This window comes from Tenrec ecaudatus, chromosome 6 (genome assembly GCF_050624435.1).
Source record: "Tenrec ecaudatus isolate mTenEca1 chromosome 6, mTenEca1.hap1, whole genome shotgun sequence".
Taxonomy (NCBI): Eukaryota; Metazoa; Chordata; class Mammalia; order Afrosoricida; family Tenrecidae; genus Tenrec; species Tenrec ecaudatus.
In genome coordinates, this window is record NC_134535.1 from 79,689,334 (window position 1) to 79,709,756 (window position 20,423).

The 20,423-nt window shown below is 54.9% G+C and overlaps 1 protein-coding gene and 1 long non-coding RNA gene across 2 annotated transcripts; one reads left to right on the forward strand and one right to left on the reverse strand.

Moving 5' to 3' along the window:
• Window positions 1–214: 214 nt before the first annotated feature.
• LOC142450081 (uncharacterized) lies at window positions 215–18,897 on the forward strand. The gene is made up of 6 exons (XR_012784908.1): window positions 215–861; window positions 14,623–14,726; window positions 15,088–15,184; window positions 15,546–15,664; window positions 17,039–17,211; window positions 18,219–18,897. It is a non-coding gene; the product is annotated as an uncharacterized LOC142450081 (long non-coding RNA).
• Window positions 4,619–7,904, reverse strand: HOXC11 (homeobox C11). The gene is made up of 2 exons (XM_075551565.1): window positions 7,125–7,904; window positions 4,619–5,865 (listed from the first exon to the last, which is right to left on the reverse strand). Exons 1-2 carry the CDS (start codon window positions 7,798–7,800, stop codon window positions 5,633–5,635), a joined length of 909 nt encoding a protein of 302 aa, XP_075407680.1. The 5' UTR covers window positions 7,801–7,904; the 3' UTR covers window positions 4,619–5,632.
• Window positions 18,898–20,423: the final 1,526 nt, after the last annotated feature.

The window sequence follows — 20,423 nt, forward strand, 5'->3', positions numbered from 1 at the left end:
TGCCGAAGCCGACCGGGTTACTTAAAACGGCCAGTTACTTAACTTTTGTCTGCTGAATGGAAACCGGGCGGCAAACACCTCCGAGAGAAAAGCTTTGGGAAGAGGAAATGGTAGGAGGAAGTTTGGGGAGGGAGGGGGCCCTGCTCCCCACTGTAATGATTTGCCTCCAAGACGCCCCACTACGTGGTGTTTCCAGGTGGAGCCTGGCTGCGGCAGCACTGGCCGACTCCAAGGAGGCCACCCGCCCCGACCCCCGCCGCTAAATTCTTCCGAGATCCCCAAGAAGCCCTGGGCCCAATGCAGCTTCCTCGGCAGCGCCCGACTCTCTTTCCCACCGGTGTTCCGTCTCGCCGCTTTCCCGTCCTTCTGCTTTATTCACTTTTCTCTTTTTTCAGATTTTCTTTCCTGCCGACCTTCATTGTTTTCTCCTCCTCGTTTTCCCAACCTCTTCTGCCTTCTTAAATCGTTGGCGCCTCCACTCCCGTTGTATTTCTGCTTTCTCTGTTCCACCGCCAGCCGATCCCGGCTCTTTGCCGGCCGCCTGCCTCCGCCTGACTCATCCCTTGCCTTCCCCTTGACTTTCTTCCTTGGCCTTTCTTACTCCTTCTCTTGCCAGAGGGGGGTGGGGGTAAGCACCAGGCGCCTGCGAGGAGGCCCTCCTCAGCCCCACTGCTCAGGCTTGGAGTTGACCTTCTCGGGCCTTCAGCCATCCCTCGGTCCCTCACAAGGAGAAGGGTAGGGCTGCCTCGTGGAAGCCAGCGGCCAGGCCCCGGTGATCGCCATTAGAGGGAAGGAAGAGCGGGGCTCAGGGCACTTCCCCACTGCCGCAGATGACTCCTGAAAGCTGCCGCTTGGTTTCAGGTAACTTAGCTCCCACCAACCCAAAGGGGCCTGGCCTGCCAGGTCTGCCTTTGTCCCGACCCTCTTGCTTAGCATTAAAATAGTATCCATCCACGTAAGCCCACTGGTGCCCCCAAGTCTGGGTCTGGGGAAATGAGGAACTGGGGTTCTATCAGTCTCAGGTGGGGGTAGGTCCAGGGGTCACCAGGCTCAGAAGCCCAAAATCCTGTCCTCACCAGTGGGCACCTTTGTTCTCCACAATCCCTGTCCACTGCAGCTCTCAGCTCCTCTGCCTTCTTCTTCTCTCCTTCTATCTCTGAGCAGGAATTTCCGTGGCGGTGTGTACTCTGGCTTCTTTCAAATCCATTGTTTCTTTGCATGAGGCGGGAGTGCAGGGCTGTGTGAGTGGAGATTCTCCCGCAACTGGCCGTCCTAATCAAGGGTAGGGGTCTCCACTAGGTGCAGCTGGTCCTGATGCCAGCATAAGGACGTGTGGAGCAAAAGGGGTCTGCTTCTTCCAATATAAATTTCATCTCCTTGTTGTTAGGGAACCCCCAGAAGATGCCATCTAGATTTGTCCATTCTTTGGGGTGGGTGGGAGGGGGGTATTTCAGGAGCAGAGTGTACAGAGTCCAAAGCCCTCCAAGTCAGATCCAAGGTGGGCCCCAGGGCGGGTTGACCCCCAGCTTTCAAACCTTGTTTTTCTGTAAACAAAAAGAAGCAGTCCCAAGCCCACTCCCCAGGGCCCTAGTCCTTTCTTTTCCTTCCCTCACAAAAATGCTGATATTTTATTTCATGGCCCCAAAGACCCAAACTCTACATTGTTTTGTTTTTTTAAAAAGGGGTATGTGTGTGAGGAAAGAGAAATCTTGTAAAACTTTTATGCCAAACAAAGTTATAAAAACTTCCCAGGGCGTTGCCTCTTCCAAAGTTTTATATGAATAATAAAGAACCAGTCGCGTGTACACTGTTCTGGCAGACTCTGAGCAGAGAGAGTGCAGTGCACAACACCGTGACCCATGGGGACACCAGGAAACCCCAGGGGCTGCCCTCTTCAGGGAATATTGGGCCCAGAAAGGAATTGTCCTACAGATTCCTGAGGGGGGCGGGAAGGGGGAAGGGATGGCGACCTTGACTCACTTGAAGTTCAAAGTGCTTCTTTGCCCTGGTGTGAAAGCCCTCTCTGCCTTCAGCCCACTCGAGAAATGAGCCCCAAATAGGTCCTCCTCCCTTGAGGGTCAGCTCCAGGTACCCCTGGCTCCACTGTCCTCCCAGACACAGGGCTGGGTAGCACCTCTGGTGCTTGGCCTCCCTCCCCCAGACCCTCCTTCCCTGGGGGACACCCAGGCCCAATCTCAGGGCTCTCTCTTAGAAGCTCAGCTGGGGTTGTGGGCCTTCTGCAAAGGTGCCCTTGCCCAATCCTTTCTCAGAAACCTAGGAGTCTGATGCATACAGGAACCCCAAACCCAAGGCTGCTCCCAACCTATTTCTCCGTTTGACTCTCCCAAGTTTCCTTTGCACCCCAAAGCCTGGAGAGTGAGGGGGAGGAGGGTCCACAGCGGGTCTCTCAGCCCACATCACTTAATACCCTTGTAAACTCCCACGTGCACTATAAACTTGGATTTTTACAACCAACATTCCTCCTTAGCTCCAGGAAACTTTGAACTCGGCCTCGGGTTATTTACTGGGGTGGGGTGGGGGGGAGGAGTGGAGGGCCAGAGGGGTGGGGAAGTGGGGGCTGAGAAAATCTGGACAAGAAGAGGGAAAATGTGGGCAATTGGGGTGATGAGGTGGAGGGGGAGATCTGAAGTGTGCTGGGGGAGCCAAGACGATCCACTGCTGGTTTGTTTACTAGTTAGGGCGGAAGCGTTTTCTAACACAGGCCAGACTGGGTCGTTAAGGGCGAAATGAAACTGGGTTTAGAGGCGCAGGGAGGGGGGGTGCTTTATGGCGGCGTCTAGACGAAAATCTTTTGTTCTAGGGCAGCACAGGCGGCTGGAGGGGATTACCCTGCAAGGCTGAGCCCAGAGTGCCCCTGACCCTCCTAAAGGGGTGGGGGTGGGGGACAGCCTGGTAGCCCCAAGGTGGGCTTGTTTTGGGAGAAGAGATTGTCCCATCCCCTTTTCCCCTCAGTTTCTAGAGGACTGCAGAGGGCTGCCAGGTTCCCAGGCCTGGGCCTCAGAAGCCTTTGTTTTTCCTTTCAAGGCGACCCTTCATCAGTCAAACCCCCCTTTGGCAACTGGGGTGCTTTTTGGGGGGCTTTTCAAGAGGAATGCTTTGCTTTACCAACCAGTTCATTCTGCAGTTACCACTTTCTATTTTACAGGAAATGTGGCTGGCAGCCCAGTGTTCACCCATAAGGACAAATATCATACCTGGAGAGTCTCTCTCTCTCTCTCTCTCTCTCTCTCTCTCTCTCTCTCTCTCTCACACACACACACACACACACACACACACACACTCCTGCAATAAACACTGTAGCTGGTTACACATTTTGGAGGACACAAGCCCTAGGTGTGCGCATGTTCAGATGCACTCTGTTATACGCCCAAAAAGTACACATAACATTCCCTTCCCATGCCCACATTGCCACACTGATGACAACACAAGATTTATCTGGGCTCAGAGGGGAACTGTGTTATTGGATATGCTCATACACCCCAACTGAGACTCTATCTCGAGACTCGAATTAGGGATCCAGGTACAATTGCACTCTCCCACAATCAAAAACAGTGACAGAACCTAGATCTCACAGTTGTGGTGATTTTGTTCTGATTTCCTTTCAATCAACAGATGAACTCAGCAAAAACGTGTTTTGGTAAATCACATCATGATAGAGGGCAGAGGATAACAAAAAGAAAAGGAAGATGAGATCATTGGTTCCTAACCTGCACCCTCAAATAATGAATTTGGGAATATAGAGTAACCCCACCCCAACAAGCCCACTCAGAGAAAGGGGCCATGGCGTCTTTATACAGAGGAGGCATGCAGCAAACATCCCTGGGTGTGGTGACTGTCCCCAGGAGGGTCACCTCCTTCCCTGGTACTCCTCCCTGTGCCAACCCCTATAAAACACCCCCTGGGGCTTTCTACTCTGGGATGCCCAACGTGTAAACACCAGGGTGGCCCCTGCCCAGATGACTTGCCATGTCTGGAGGGGACTGGCCATTTGTGCTTCCAGGGAAGAGGTCTGGCCCCACCTTCCCACCCCCAGGGCTCTCAGAGAGGAAAAGAAGAGGTGGGGGCTGACTTCTCCTCTTCCCTTTCCCCCTCAAAACTGTATATAAAAATTCCAGCACACTCTTCTCATAGAGGAGAGAGAGCGTGTGCGCGCCTTATCCTCAACCCCGAACATTTAACTGTGACAGACGGAGACATCTGGCGGGAAGGTGGTGGAGCCAAGAAAATTCCTATAAATTTGAATTTGATGATGGTTACAATGAACTCCACAACAAACGTGTACTTAAACAGAGAGCAACACTGGGTATTTGGACACCACTGGAGCCGCACATGAGAAAGGAGCACTTAAGAGTGGCCGTGGAATGTCCTCACTCTTGTCCCCACAAAACAGGAGGTGGTACAGGCTAGCAACTCAGGCCCACCTCACCTCTACAGGCCAGTGCTCTGCCTGCCTGCTGCAGTCTCCTCCTCTCCTCCTCCTCCTCCTCTTCCTCCTCCTCTTCAGGAGCAGTGAGGGTTTTAAGAAGAGAGGGGCTAATAAAAGGGTCAAATAAAATAATAATTTTGAACAGAATGAAATCTCTTTATTTGCCACCAAAAAAAAAAAAAGATTTTTTTCTCACATCAGTCCCTCTGGGACAGGAGCAAGGTGGGGGACTGCACACGTGCACACGCACTCACGCCTGCGAAGAGAGCTGGGTGATTTGAATCGCATTCCAGGCGCACCCTCCTCTCCCCGCCCCCCCTCCCAGCCCCTCTGGGTAGAAAGGAAAGCTTGTGAAATGTATTTACAAAAACTCAGGCCCCAGCATGGCAGGAGACACCCAACCTCATCTCTCCACTGCCTCCTCCACCAGATCTTTTTTCCTTCCCCTCCTGTCTTAAAAAAAAAAGAGACAATCATAACAACAGCATAGACTATAGCTATAAATCTATGGCTTGGGGCACAACTTGGAAAAAGATCAGGAAACCTCAATATACCAGTTAGGCAATTTCAAAGGAGGACACTACACGTTTAGGGAGAGGGGACAACGAGGCTCAGGCGGGGCCTGGGCACAGACAGAGGTAGGACGCCGACTTTGCACACCTAACACCAGGTCGAAGGTACAGAATTTCACAGCAAGGCAGGGTCACATTTAGCTGTCCCCTAGCAGAGGGGTGAGGTGGGATAGGGGCGGGGAGCCCAGGAAGACAGTCTTGTGGGTCTTCCACTGGGGGGCTCGGGAAGACTTGGCTTTCCAGAATTGTTCTCTTAGGCACCCACTACTCTGGCCCCCAGCCCCAGTCAGAGCAGCAAGACACTGTCCTGTCTTTTAAAGAGAGTCCCGGCCTCAGTATTAGCAGTGTCCAGTGGCCGTGGGTCAGACACTTCTTTTCGCCCCCTTGGGGGGGGGGGCTGGTCCCTGTCTCACAGGGAAAGGTCAGACGGAAGGTAAAGGGGGTTCCAGCAAGAGGTGCCAGCAACAACGCGAGTGGGGGCCAGCCCGGCCACAGTCCGCTTTTCCACCCGCGGAAAGAAGGCGAGTTAAAAAATAAAAATAAAATAAAATAATTTCCCTTTCTTCCCCCCCCCTACTTCCCTCCCCACCCCCCAAAGGAGCGGGCCTGCGGGTTACAGTAGAGGATTTCCCGAGAAATACTGCAGTCGGTCTCTGCTCAGTTTTTTTTCTTTCATCCTTCTGTTCTGAAACCAAATTTTCACTTGTCGGTCCGTCAGGTTCAGCATCCGGGACAGCTGCAGCCGCTTCTCTTTGTTGATGTACACATTGAAGAAAAACTCTCGCTCCAGTTCCCTGATCTGGAATTTCGAATAAGGGCAGCGCTTCTTGCGGGTGCGGGGGGCGTCTGGAAGGTGGAGGGGGCAAGTACGAGGAGAGGGGGAGAGACACACACACACACACACACACACGTGAGATCCCGGCGACCTCAGTCCCGCTGCGCGCTCAGCGGCGCTTCTCCCATCCCAACGCCCCGCAGCCCTCCCGCCAGGCCCGCAGGCTCCGGTCCCGCGGGGGGCCCCCAGTGCCTAAGGAAGCGTCGCCCACCTTGCCAGGGCCTGCTCATCCCGATCCGGGCTGTTGGGGGTCCCCCTTTCTCCCCCTCCTGCGGGCGATGAGATGGGGGTTGGTCTCCCGGAGGAGAGCCGGCCAGGACCACGTGCGCCTCCGTCCCCGTAGGCCCCCTGCCTGCGGGACCGCGGCCCTCGGCCCCTGTCCACTTTCCCCCCTAGTGGCTCTGGACACCCACCCCGCCTTGCTGGGCAAATCTGGGCAGCTGCAGAGACCCGGCGGGAGGAGGGCAGGGCGGGCGGGTGAGAGCGGCAGGGAGGAGAGCAGGAAGCCAGGGAGCAGAGGCCCCAGGCCGGGGAGCGAGCGCGGCTTCCTGGGCCCGGCTCCCCAGGCCGCGCACCGGCCGAGCCCTCCACGCGCGCAGCCGGCCTCTGCCTGCGCTGGAGCCCAGCGGAGCCCCAGCTCGCCTCCCCGGGCGCCCCTACTCCCGGCGACCCCAGGCTGCTCGGGTTTCTGTTCAAAGACCCGCGGACACATTGTTTGAGCATTTTTTAAAAAATAGTTTTTAAAAGCAGCAGAGCGGCCCTGGCTGTCCTCTCGCTCGCAGGTTCTGCTCCATTACCTCCCTTCCCCACCTCTCCCCCTCTCAGGGCTTCTCCCAGTCTCTTCCCCTCGCCCTCCCCTTTCTCCCCCTCCACCCCTCCCCTCCCTCCCACCCCCGGCAGGCCGGCTCCCCAGCCTTCCTTAAATGCTCCTCTAAGTTCACGATCAAAGTTACTATCACCCGCGATGGTGGCGCTTTTAAAAAATTTCACAGACCGAGGGAGATAACGGGGAGGGGGGGGGGTTCACCCGGCTTTTCCAAAGAGCCCTTTTCCCTCCTCACCCCACCCCTGCTCCATCGTAAAAAGTCGAAGTCATTGGGAGCGAGGGCTTTGTAGGTTATAATAAAATCCTTTGAATGCTTATAAAACTCCACATAAAATCGGACTGACCCAAAACACGAGGCCGTCCCCACTCCCCTCGCCTCCCCCCTACCTCGCTCTCCCTCCCTCCCTCCCTCGCTGCCCGCCTGTTCCCGGCCGCGCTACCTACTGGGGGCGGCTCCCTTTGGCGGCTCCTTGGCGGCCGAGTGGGTAGAACCGGACGAGCTGGGATTCGTAGCGTCCTCCTCGGCGTCTGCACCCACCTCAGCCCGGGACGCCAGTCCCGAGGCTGGGGGCGCTTCGGGCTCCCCCTTGGCCTCGCCCTTGCCCGGGCAGGGGGGCTCGGCGGGCGCGTCGGCGCCGCCACAGTAGGCGTTGTCGAAGAAGCGGTCAAAGGCTTGTGGCAAGACGCTGTTCTTGTTGACGGAGGAGTAGAAGCCGGCGGGGGCTGCGTGCGGGGCGCTGGGGTGGTGGTGGGCGCCGTAGGAGCCTTCGTTTTTCATGAGGATCTCCGTGACGGTGGACGGAGGCAGGCACTCCCGGTGCATGAGCTCGTCGGCGGCCGCATAGCAGGAAGAGTAGCCGTTACGGTGGTGCCACTTGCCGGAGGGTTCCAGGCCGTAGGAGACCTCCCGGACCGGGGGCACTTGGGCGGAGTAGGGGTAGGAGATCTGTCGAGAGGGGGCCTGCGGCAGGAAGGAGGAGACCGTGGAGAACTCGGGCACGTAGTAAGTGCAACTGGGCAGATAGAGGTTGGAGGCGCAGCTCCCCCGCTCGCCGAAATCAGCGCCCCTCTCCTTGCGCGACGGCGAGCAGAAGTTGCCCAGGTTGACCGAGTTAAACATCGTTCTCTTCTGCTGCCGGCTCCAGATGGAGGTTTGGGACCCGGTCTAGCGAGGGGGGAAATTTTGGGAAGGCGAGATGACGCGTTATCCGTCTTAGTCTCTCTCCCCGGGCACGTGATCCAAAGTAGATATTGTCATATATCAGTTGCGAGCACTTCGCAGACGTAGGAGGGGTTCTCTCTTAGGTAAGACCGGGGACGTTCAGGCGATTGGTTTGCAAACACCGCAGAAACATTATGAAAATCAATTGCAGATTTGTATTCGTTTTTCTCTCGTCACTCCCCTCCTCTCCATTCCACCGAGCGAGCAAAGGAGGAGAGAGAGGGTTGGGGTGGGGTGGGCGGTGGGGTGGGCGGGGGCGCCGGCTGGGAGGGGGCAACTGTATTTTTTTTCCTAGCTGCCGCTCTCTTTTTTCCCCCCAGGATTGAGGGAAGGAGGTGGGCTCTCACATAGGGGGGTGGGGGAGATGATGGTCTTGCCTCCTCTCAGTGATGGGCGGTGAGATTGGTGTGGGGCTAGGACTTCTCTGCCCAGGTCCAGTGGCACCCCGCTTCCTCCCCCAAGTCCCCAAGTCTCAGGGACCCTTACCCCACCCGAGAGCCAGAGGGTCAGTGCCCACTTGCAAGTTTGAAGAAGTGGGTTCTTCTGGCAGGAGCTGGGTGTCAAGATGCTCTTCCTCTTTGGGAAGACGCCCTGGAAGAGTGTCTGAAGTTTCCCAAAGGTGAGCCAGCCCAGCTGCGCGCCAGTGTCCCAACTCCGCCTGGCTTGCTGCGCTGCTGCCGCTGGCTAGGGACTCCGAATTAGTCATAAACCAGCGGTGAGCGCTGCGCCAGCCGCCCAGCCGGTGCCTGGCGAAGTCTGGGAAAAACCTTCTCTAATGTTGTGTTAAATATTTAGTATGAGAGAGTGGCCCTGGGTGAATATTTCATGCCTGCCTTTATTGTCAATCAATGCGAAGAAAGCTACATTCACTGTGGATTTCTAAATTCCAAACCTCAAAGAAAAGGGTTTAAGAAGGGGAGTCACCACATATCTTTCTGGGGGGGACCTCTTTCAAGTGGGGGTTCAGCCTCTGCCCCAGACCCTGAAAAATGAAGCTGCCGGGTTGATTATGACACATAGTGATTCTATAGGACCTAGTTGAACTGTCCCAAAGGGTCTCCAAGGCTATAACATTTACAGAAGCAGAAGGCCACATCGTTTTCTCATGGAACGACTGGGGGGGGGGGGTCCAATGGGGACCACCTGAACTACTGTGCCACCAGGGTTCCTCAAGACTGAGCAGGAGGACTGGTGCTCAGGGAAGGGATGGTTCAGAGACTAGGACGCTCAGTCTTGCCTAATGTCGGGGCAATAGGTAAGCAGTGAGGCCAGGGCTGGGTCTCCAGGCCAGGCCAGCAGGACCAGGGAAGGGAGTTATGGATTCTAGATGGGCAGGACAGGGGCCACTCCCTCATGGGAATCCACAGCCTGACTTCCTGGAGCTGCAGCAAGGCACCTTCTTGTTTCTAAGCTCTGTCCTGCCCTCCTCCATGTCTGCTAGTGGCTGTTGTCCAAGGAGCTGTCAGTTCTGCTTGTTCTCCCCTCTCCACACCTCTGGGCACCACAGGACACAGCTGGACAGATGGCAAATTACTTTATTGGAAGGTTCTAGACTGGGTCTCAGGGGCAACTAGCAGGAGAGCAGAAAGCAACCCTGGAACCAAGGAGGTACCGTGAGGATATGGTTTGTTTGGAAGGAGGGGGACGACTGAAGCCCCCAAAGGACTCAGCCCATGGTGTTCTCTGGGAAACCCAGACCTTCTCTACACCCCTGACTTGGTTAAAATTGGCTTCCACTTTTTCAAAAGTTATGTATTTGATTTTCCTGCCTGAAACAGGAGGGGCTAGCCGCTGAGGTCTCCAAACCAGATGGAGAGGACATTAAAAAAAAAAGGTCCCCTATCTCCAAATACAACCCTCCAAATCCCTTTCTACTTAACCTTTTTACCTTCCAAGTTGGAATGGAGTCAACCAGGGGTGCCAGGGCTAGGCTCCATCGCCCCTCTGCCCACCCACTGCTACTTCTGGATCCCTCCTAGCTGAGGGCAAAGAAGAAAGAGCTAGCTAGCTTGGGCTGGGGGCTGCCAAAATTCAGGCCTTCTCAGTCAGAAAGGAGCCGAGAGAAGGAAAACTGTTGCCTTCTCTCTGTCTTCTAGTCGTTTTTTATAGGGTGAGCCGGGGCCGGCGTTTTTAATTATAATGGTGGGGAACTATGGACTGTGGCTTTTATGGGGTTCACACTGACCTCATTAAACTTGAGCTTATTGGAGGCAAAATGCTCCCCAAACAATGATAGGAGTAGCAAGAGGGAAGCGAGAGGTGGCCCATCTCTGGCCGAGGTGTGGGTGAGGCCCCAGTCTCAGCTCCTGATTTTCCCACTTTCCTCCTGGCTTTCCACCCACCCCACCCCTCCTTCCTGCTCTGCTCTGAGCCTCCAGGGTAATTTGGGGCCCAAATCCCCAAGGAGAATTCTGAAAGGCTAGGACTTCGAGGATTGAGGGGGGTGGGCTTAGGTTTGTGCTTCCTGTGAAGAGCCGGCAATGGACCTTAGCACTTGAATTTGACCACCAAAGTTTATTCCGGGGCCACCATAAAAGTGAGCCCGGTGGCTCCTCTGTTTCCTTGAAACAAAAAAAAGAAAGCCAAAAAAAGATGTTCAAAGGATTTGATGTCCAGGAAACTAAGGGGTCTCCCAAAAGAGATTTCTGGGAAACAGTATTTTCCTACTAAAAGTAAGGCACAACATTAAAAAAAAATTTTTCCTTCCTAGTTGGAGTCTAACCTTTTAGTTTTCAACATCTGAAAAAAATCTTAGCAATTGGCAGTGGCTGCTGGGTCAGGGAGAGAGGTCAGAGAGGTGATGATTGCAAAATTGCTTGTGCTCTGGGGCAGCGGTCTCCCTGCGGCTTCTGGGGCTAGGCCACCCTGAAGCCGTGAGCTGAGCTGCCTGCTCAAGGATACACCCGCTCACAGATGCTTGGGGATCAGGACTGTGTGGGACCCATCTTTGTCCTCAGATTCCTACCCTACAGCCTGGCAGAGCTCATTCCTGAGAGTGGAGGCTATTTTGTCTGCTACAGGGGCCCCTTAGGCCCTTCCACCCCACCTGTCTGGGATTTTTCTCTCCTTCACCTCAAATCTTCAGGGTCACCCCATCCCATCCGCTGGCTCCACTGCCTCTTGGTTGCCTCAGACACACTGCCTGCCCTCCGGCCTTCCAGCTAGCAGGCGGCCGTCCGACGGTCAGTCGTTGGGTTGGTTGGTTTGGCTCCTACAAATCGACCCGCTTTGGTCTGGCGGACCTGGGACTCTAGACCCCTTTCCCCAAACCTAGAGGCAACTTCAAAAGGGGGCAGTGTCTCCCCAAAAGCTACCTGGTGCAGCTTCCCAGTCACAGCATGGGGGGTATTGCTATCTTGTCCCTGGTCTGCCAGTTGGGGTAGGGAAAGGGGTTTACCCCACAGACCCAGAGCACTCTGGGAGGAAAACCCCAGGCAGAGAAAAGCCTCCCCAAAGCGGGTGAGAGCTGAGTCAGTCCACGGATCAGTGGAGTCCCCCCCCCCCACACACACACAGGTACCCCTCCTGGGTCCTGAGGCTGGGCTGGCCAGGAAGAGCCTTGATTGAAAATCCTCTTGCACCTTCCCCCGCCTCCCCCTTGGCTCCCTGGGAGCACGTTCCTTGCTGCATTTCAGAATCCCCTTATAGTGTGCTCTGGACCATCAGTTTATTCTGCACCTAAGACACCCGCACTCCCAGCTAGCAAATTGAAAAGGGGCTCAGAAGCTGCCCATTGATGGTCCCCACCTCTCCTAGCTCTGGCCAGTGCTCACACCAAGCCCCAGGCCCTAAGTCAGGCCATCTAAGCGGGTGGACCCTGATCCCAAGTTCCCCAGGCTGGTGGATGGAGTGGGGGTGGGGAAGGGGAAGCAAGAGTCGCCCCCACCCAGCTTCCTCCTTGGAGCAGTTTTCCCAGGACGCTAACTCTGAGACCCCATTTCTCCCCATAAAAACTCCATTTTACGAGCCAGTTTCACTGTCCCCCTTGCCAAATGCTCTAAAATGAAGGAAATGTCATTAAAAAAACAAAGCAAAAAAACAACTGAGCCTGGAAATGAAGCCGGAGCCTGGAAATGAAGCCGCGACTGACTACTAGGCCTTGCTTGGTTCCTAAGCCCAGTGGCAGCTGCACAGAAAATGCCTTTTCCTGGCGGCCTTGTAACCCAGGGCCACCGGACCTCCAGCCTCACTGCAGCTAGAGCAGAGGCCGGCTTGGCTGGAGCCACCATTCCCCAGTTTTAGCGCCTACTTAGGCTCGGACTCAGTCCTCACTGATCAAAGTGAGCTTGCGGCATTTTTATGAGATCAACTTCAGTGGCTCTTTACTGGTAATCAGACGCCTGGGTTGAAAATGCAGAAGGGGACAGCCAGCTCATCAATCCAAAAAGGAAAAGGAGAGAGAGAAAGAGAGAGAGAGAGAGAGAGAGAGAGAGAGAGAGAGAGAGAGAGAGAGAGAGAGAGAGAGAGAGAGAAGGTGTAAGGTGAAAAAATTCAGGTGACATATAGCAAGAAGGGTCCAGTCCCCACCACCCATAAAAAGACCCTGCCAGGAAGGTTTGCAGACTTGTCCCAGCCTCCAAGCCCTGCGGTCAAGCAGTCTGCACACTTCACACTGACTTCCAGAGCTGTGTTCTGAAGCTTCACCCAAAGCTTCCACTCTATGTGCCTACTGCTCAGAATGAGTGGGGTGGCTGTAGTAGCCTGCATTGGCCCCTCTGGGGAAGCTGTCTCCCCATTTTGCTGCTGTCCTCTCTGTGGTCTCTGAGGCCATTCTCCATAGCCAGAAGTTGAGTTACAGGAAGATTCGCAAGAGATTTATCGCCTGCCCCCAAACTTGGAGAGCCTGGTTGCCATAAACAGCCGTCTATTGTCTAGACTTTTATCTCCGGGTATGGATCGTGCATTAGCGAGGCTCAGGAGACACACACTAGGCCTGGCTCTGGGGGGTGATGAAGCACAACTCCAGGCCCCTGCCCCACCCTAGGAGTTTCTGGGCGTAGGGTGGGGAGAGCACACCCTACTTAGGTGTTCTTGCAGGGCAGGTACACCTGAGTGCCCACCCATGGAGCATTTAGGTGGGCACAGGAACTCTGGGCCCAGGATTGCTCTGTTGCATGTACTTGGGTGTTGAGTGGGAATTTGTCACAATGTGCTTGATTGCTGGGGCATGCTAAGTGTGCCTGTCCGGGCTTTTTCGGGTTTTATTAACCTGCGTCTGCTTGGTCTGTTTATGTCCCTTCAAAGTAGATCATCTGGCATTTTTCAATATTGGAGCCCATTGTGTGTGTGTGTGTGTGTGTGTGTGTGTGTGTGTGTGTGTGTGTGTTTGGAGTCTTGGAGAACAGAGGTTTGGAAGACTGCTTTCCAGCCTTACCCTCCTCAGATCAGATCCCACCCACCCTGAGCCACACCTCAGCCTCTGCCCTGTCCACTGCAAATCTGTAAATCTCCCTGTCGACTGCCAATTTTCGGTCACAGGCATAAAACACGTTTGTGTGTGTGTGTGTGTGTCCCCAGCAAAGTCTGGCCTAACTCTGTGTCCCCCACCCCAGGAAGCCCCCCAGCTTGGAAAACCTCTCACTTATTGGAGCTCTCTGTCCCAGGGGAGGAGCCCCCTCCCCCCCCCTTCAGTCCCTTTAGAAATATTCTCCAATGAACTCTAAATATCCATTGACTGCAAGGGGCCTGCTGCTCCATCCCTGGAACAACCTGGCACCAATGTCCCCACCCAGGCCACCCCCTTGGCTCAGATTTAAGTGGTGCTCAGATTAAATGCCTACAGGAGCACGCTGATCACCTTACATCCTGAGTCAGATGCTGTTTGGAAAAGCCAGGATCCTTTAACATCAAGAGATGTTTTTCCTGGTACAACAGGGGGTAGGGCGGGTGGCAGGCAGCAAGCCTGGGGGCTCCACTGTCCACCCCTTTCCTGGCTGCTCCCACCTTGAAGCAGGTCGCACCTTGGAGGCCCTAGAAATCTCAGGCTGCGAGGGAGGGGAGTGGAGGTATAGATAGGAAAGTAGGAAGAGACAGTTTTCCGATTGAGGGTGGGTGGGGGCGACAACAGTTGGAACTTGGGGATCATCAGACTCAAGCCCCGCTTCAGTCCTTGCTTTCTGGGCATATCCCTCTCTTCCCTTCCTATTAGAATTCCAGAGACAAAAGAGAAGATTAGACCTTAAACAGGGGGGTGGGGACGCACTGTCAGAGCAGCTGTACGGGTCAGGGGATAGGAGGGGGGGGTGGTGTGCGGAGAGAGAAAGATACCCCCACACCAATCTCTCCTGCGCCTCCGTCCCACCCCAGAGCTGCCCTGGCGGGGTTTAAGGCTCCTGCCGCGGCTCCTTCCTCTGGCGCCCGCCGGCTGCCCGCGGGGACAGGCGCCGCTCCTGGGCTCCAGGCTGGGTCTCGCCGACCCACCGCAGCACCCGCTCGGGGCTCTCCGCCTTTCCCCGGCCTCACCCCATCTACCCCGTCCCCCTCCACCCTTACCCGCCTCACAAATATCTCATCTCCTCCTTTTCCGCAGCCCAGGCCTGGGCAGCAGCAGCCCAGCTCTCGCCCCGAGAGAACGGAGGGCGAGGTCCCTGCGCCGCGTGTCGTGCCGGGTCCTGTCCCCACCGGCTCTCGCGGCCCCGCCGGCGGCGGCAGCCGCCTGGTTCGCTGGTGGCGGAGCTGACCCGCCGCTGCCTCCTTCCTCGTGTCTACTCTCTTCTCCAGGCCTCCGGAGTCACTCCCAGCCGCGGCCGCCCGCCGCCCGCCCTGCCCTGTCCTTACCGACTGGACCGGCCTGCTTTTCGGACGGAAACGGAATATTCAGATAGGTAAGCAGTACATGAACTTTTCTCTGGGACGTTTAATTTTTCTCCCGAATCCTTAGGTCCGGCTTTGCTGGGCGATGGGACGGAGAGGACTTGGAAGTCTGCCGTGGGCAGAGATGGGGAGACCTAGCCCAGAGTGACCGGCAGGGAGGAGGGAGAACCGGGAGACACCGGGAGAGAAAAGAAGCGCGGGGCGGGGGGCGGGGAGAGGGGGCGGCTGGCGGGGAGCGGAGCTAGACAGAAGAGGAGAGAAAAGTGTCCAGGCATCTTCATGAGTCCGACTTCTCCGTCCGTCGCCTCCCCCAACTGGCCGAGTTCACCCCCAATAAAGGAAGGAGGGGGGTCTTTTTTTATTTTTTTAAAGGTCCCAAAGAGACCGGTGTTTACAAGACCAGAAATGCCACGGCTATGTCCCGGCCCAGAGAAAGGCTGAAATGGAGGGCCGACGCTTTCCTTATAAGGTACGATGCTAACTTGACCTTCACTTTGTCTTGGCGCCACCCGCCCACCCAGACTGCTGCAGGCGCGGAGCTGAGCAAGCGCCTCCGCTGGCGCTCTCCTCCGCCTGCCTGCCTCCCTCCCTCCCTCCGTCCGCCGCCTTCTCGCCCAGGCTCCCTCGTCTTTCCTTTTTTTTTTTGGCAGGGCGGGCGGGCAGGGGGTGTCTTTATTTTTCTTTTATTTTTAACTTCCCTTTTTCTTTTCATCCTTTCCTAGCCTTCCCCCCATGTTGTCCTTCTTGCTGCCCCCCCCCCCTCACTCTTGCTACTCTTGTTGGCGGCTACAGGCTTCGCTCTCTCACGCTCTCTTTCTCTCTCTTTCCAGGCTCTCTGGCCATGGTCTCCCAAGACTTTTGAATTCCAGAAACAAGGTACATATTTTCCAAGCTTCCTCCTCAGCTGTTCCTCACTGTCCCAGTCTGATGGACTGTTGCTAACACCCAGGTATCAGCAAAAAGAACAAAAAAGAAAAAAGGCTGTCTTTCCTTGTAAGAAAGCCTGTTTAATGTCAAAGGGGGTTTCACTATGAGCCTAGTGTCCCCTTGGAGATGACAATGAACTTGGGTTTTGATAGATCCTATCTTCCCCTCACTGGTCTCTCCTGTCAAGTGCCCAGGAACCTGATGGCCTTGGACTGAGAGTGAAGCCAGAAATCAAGAGGGGGAGAGGGGTAGCCACTTCCACAGCTCCAGAGACTAAGTGGGGTGGTTAGCACTCAAGTTCAAAATTGTTGTTTGCCTTTGTCTAAGATCTCTCTTTCTCGGCTTTGTCTAAGACATTACCTTTAAGAGAGCCGAAGAGAAAATCTACAAAATTAGGGCCTTCTAGAAATTCACATATATACAAACAGGAAAGAGCAAAGCCACCAGCACCTCTCTTTCTTATACTCTGAGTTCTAACAGAGCCTCCACCATTAATTCTAATCATATCTTGTGTGGCTATAAAATGATATTATCAACATCCCTATAATTATCTATTCGCGGCTTACTTACTAGTGCTAAATACCAGAGGAGGCAGGTCTATGCAGACAAGGTAAAGCCAAGCCTTTAGACTGGCAAATGAAACCAGAATACTGGAAGGCCCTCACAATCTCTTGTCTCTTGAGTGTTTTCCGGAATCTAGTACTTCTCCCTCAGGCCGTTTTGTGGGGGGAGTAGGGTGGTATTAGGAGACCCTGCCTCCTCCTTTTCTTTTTATGCCCTGTACACCCCCCCCTTCCTCCTCCTCGACAGAGACACCAGAGAAGAGCAGACAATAAAAGGGAAATACTTTCTTTTCCTCCCCTACAATTATCCGGATAATTGCGTGACTTCTTCCTTGAATACCTCTGTGTAGTCAGGGTAGGGATTTCAGCAGGAAATGCAGGGGACAGAATTCCAAGTGGGGGAAGCTGAGAGAATCCTGAGTTCTTGCATTCCCAGACTTTATAGTTCTGTCTAGTGTTACATTGTTTCTGCAGGCACAGATCTTTGTCTCCTTTCAGTCATATTTTTCCTCCACCCCTTCTCTTCTTTACCTCCCCCCCCTGCTTTTTTTGGTCCCTTTAAAGGAGACTCAGATCATCTTCTGCCCTTAATAGATGACTATAAAAGTAAAATTAATCCCCACCTGCCCTTTAATATGAATATCTCTCCATTAAGCATGCACATTGGTGGGAATAAGCAAAATTAAGTGCTGCACCCCAAACCAGCAATTACACCCAAGGTTTTTTTGTGTGTGTCATGTTTTCATAAAAAACACTCTCTTCACTGAGTCTGGCTTTATCTAGGTGCGTACTCCAATGAGAGCTAACCAGGGTTTGGCTTGGTTTTTCACAAGCTCATAGAAGCCAGAACCAGTGCGGACCGGGTAGAAAAAGCAAGCGGGAAGCTGCAGAGTGAGCCAAAGGAGGGAAAAGTGTACCAGATGGAGCTGAAAGGGGATCACGCAGGGACATACGGCAAGAGGAGCAAGACAGCAGCGGCATGGGAACAAACTGGGCATTGGGCAAGGTGGGCACTCACGGACAAGGTTTATATACTTAAAGTTTTTGTTTTAAATCTCAATTTGAAGCTCTTTTTAAAAAGGAAAATTCAGGGAAAGTGTGTGTGTGGGGCAAAGGAATTAGTTGGTTCTTGGTCACATCAATGCTTCCAAAGGGGATAGAGCTTGATAAGCATCACTGAGTGCCAGGGCAGCACCCAGCTCCCTCCTAGCCAGATGCTGCCCCAGTTGGCTGGGATAGGTCCTTGGAGCACCCCCTCTTGGTCCTCAGGGTTTCCTAGAGCACCTTATCATCTCCATCTTTATGATGAGGCTTGTTAACAGCACCAGAGACTGGCCACACATATCTATCTCCGCCCAGGGCGCTCAGCAGAGAGCAGTGGCGGAAAGGAGGACAGAGGAAGCTGGTGAGGCGCTAATTAATTGATTCCTTTGGACAGTAAAATATGTCCGTGTCTATATAGAATCCATCCACTCATAAATACTATATCTGTGCGACTGCATGGTCTTTCTAGGAATTTTTCCATAGGTGTATATCAGGGAGTCCTGATTGTTAGCTGCTAAGGAAAGACCCAAGTGGGACTAATTTTTATCAGGTCAAAAGAGAATTAGCTCACTGCTCAAAAATGCTTTAGGTGATTACTGCCTCTCTTGTAGAGGAAAGCATGGGTTATGGGGCTCCCTTTCCCTGCCCTTGCTGTAGATCCAGCCCATGGAGCAGAGCTGAGTAGGCCAGGAGCGGGGCTGCCCTGGTTGCCTGCCTGGAACTGCGGATTCTTTCTGGGTCGAAGAGGGACATCAAATCTGAAATTCAGTTTTAGTTTCATGTCACTCCCTAAACTCAGAATTTTAAAATAAATAAATAAAAAAGGACACCACCGCCGCCACCACCACCACTCCCACTGGCACTAATCGCAAGATTGGGACTCTGTCTGTTACAACAGTCGCCAGACCCACGCTTTCCCATGACCTAACCGGTAGTGCTGAATAGCTCTATCGTATATTTCTATTTCAGTTTAGAAAACTGTGTCCATGCAGGCATGGTGCCGCCAGATACGCGACGAGGGCAACAGTACCTCCTGTTGGAAATGTCCACCCTGCCTTGAGACTGGAGATGCCATTCGAGGGGGGCATAGAAAAAGGAGACCCCACTTCCATAAAGCATGCATGCATGCAGACATAGAACAGGCGCTAAACACGGTGGAAACAATGGACAAAAAGATATTCAGATGGACAAGGAGGAGGCCCTGCTGATGGAGATGGCCATTGCCAGCGCCTGAGCTGCCTCCTGTGACTGTATGATCGCCAGGAAAACGTGCATTTTTAAAGACAATAATGTTCACTCAAGGACTGTATGTACAGGTGTGTTTGGTACATGCACACCATGTCTGTGTAGTTAGAGTTTGTGGAACAGAGTTTTCAATACATTAGGCAGACATGCATTTTGTGTCTATGTATCTAATAACATGGTGTATTTCCATGCACTGTTGCATGTGAACATATTACTCTCTGGATGCATTTCATGCCCTTATTTTATATGTCCTGGGAGTTTGTAAGCACAAGAGGCCAAATACGCGTGTTTTGGTAAGAAGCTAAATGTTTGCCCCTTGTACGATATAGCTGTATGCACAGGCATTGTTTGTATAAGTAAATTAACTTCTGCACATGGTCAAACTGCAGACTAATGAAGTACTTCCCCAGTAGATTGATCTCTGTGGTTATTTGTTTAAATTGGGCACCCACAGATATGTATGTATTTCAGAGAAAGCTGTTTTCGAGTGTTTTTTTTTATGACACCCCGTCATGTCATGGCGGCCCCATCTCCTCTGTAGTTAAGGGAACACATTTCCTGTCCCGGGCGGACGGAGTGTGCACCTTTGGGGGCGAGTTTCCCGCGGTAGGCCTGCCGGTGGGCGCCCAGGCCCAGACTGTCCGCGGAAGAAGTTTCTGCCCTGCCAGGACAGGGAAACAAAGTGAAGGCTTGTCTGCGTCCTCCGGAAACCCGGTCGCGCTCAGAGAAGACATTACCCACCCGAAACGGGCTGGGTCAGGCTGGCCGACGGTCCTCGGGTGGGCTACTTGTCCATCGAAGCCACGGCTGCGGCGGCTGCTCCGGTGTCAGGTTCCCGGCAGTGGCGCAGGCCTTAGGCACCTTTAGAGGCGGAGCAGTGACCTGACCTGGAAAAAACGGCCTTGCAGCTGAAAGGCGCCCCGAAAGCCTGCTGCCCACAGCCACGCTCAGCCTCGCCGCGCGCGCCCCCCGACGCTCTCAGGGCGTCCGGTGGGGGCCCCGCCGGCGGCTGCCAGCGGCAGGGTGGCCCCTCTGTTGCGCCGGCCAGCAGGGGTCATCCACTCCGCACGCATTCCTCTAGCGGCCCGCGCTGGGGTCCCGACGCCCCGCGGTTCTGCTCGGGCTGCGAGGGCGCCGGCGGCCGTGTGTGCCCAGGCTGCCAGGACCGGAGCCCCGCTCCGCCGCGGGCCGGCGCTCAGAGCGCTGCAGACGCGGGTGGGGCGGCCCCGGCGCCCGCCATCCTCGAGCCGCAGGCGCGCCTTTGTCTCCGCGGCGTCCCCGGGAGCCGCCGCCCGAGCGAGGGCCGCCGTGGTGGGGGGAGCGCGGGCCCCTGGGCGGTGGGCGGGCGGGGGCGCACGCGGCCCTGCGGACGGGCGGCCCCGCGGCTCCCACGCAGGCAGCCGGGCGATGCCGCCCAGGGCCCGTAGGCCGTGTCGGCGGAGCCGCGGCGGGAGCGCCCCGTGGCCACAGCGCAGCGCCGCCGGCTGCGGCCGCAGAGCGCGTTCCGTGGTCGACTACGGTCTCCCCCGCGCTCCCGCTCTCGGGGCGGCGGGGCGAGGGGGGAGGCGGGAGGCGGGCGGCTCTGGCCTGGCCGGAACCGAGGTCCCCGGGGTTTGCTTTGTTCCGGGATCGGGCTCCGCTCGGGGGCCATTGATCGGTCGAGTTTCTGGCTTCAATAGCGTCTCCTGAACGCGCCGCATCTCCCGCCCGCTGGATAGCTCTTTAAAGAACCTAGCGTATCTATGCAGGTTGAAACCGAGTGAGTGCAACCACTGTGTGGACAACGGGGCCAAGCGAACAACTCATCTGGATGTCCGCTTGCAAGCAAGATCCTAGAATGGCAGTCTACCTAAATAATCTAGGCCTACTTAGAAGCTCACAGGGTGCTTTGTTGAAAGCGGTGGAACAAACGGTAGTTTGGGGGCTTAA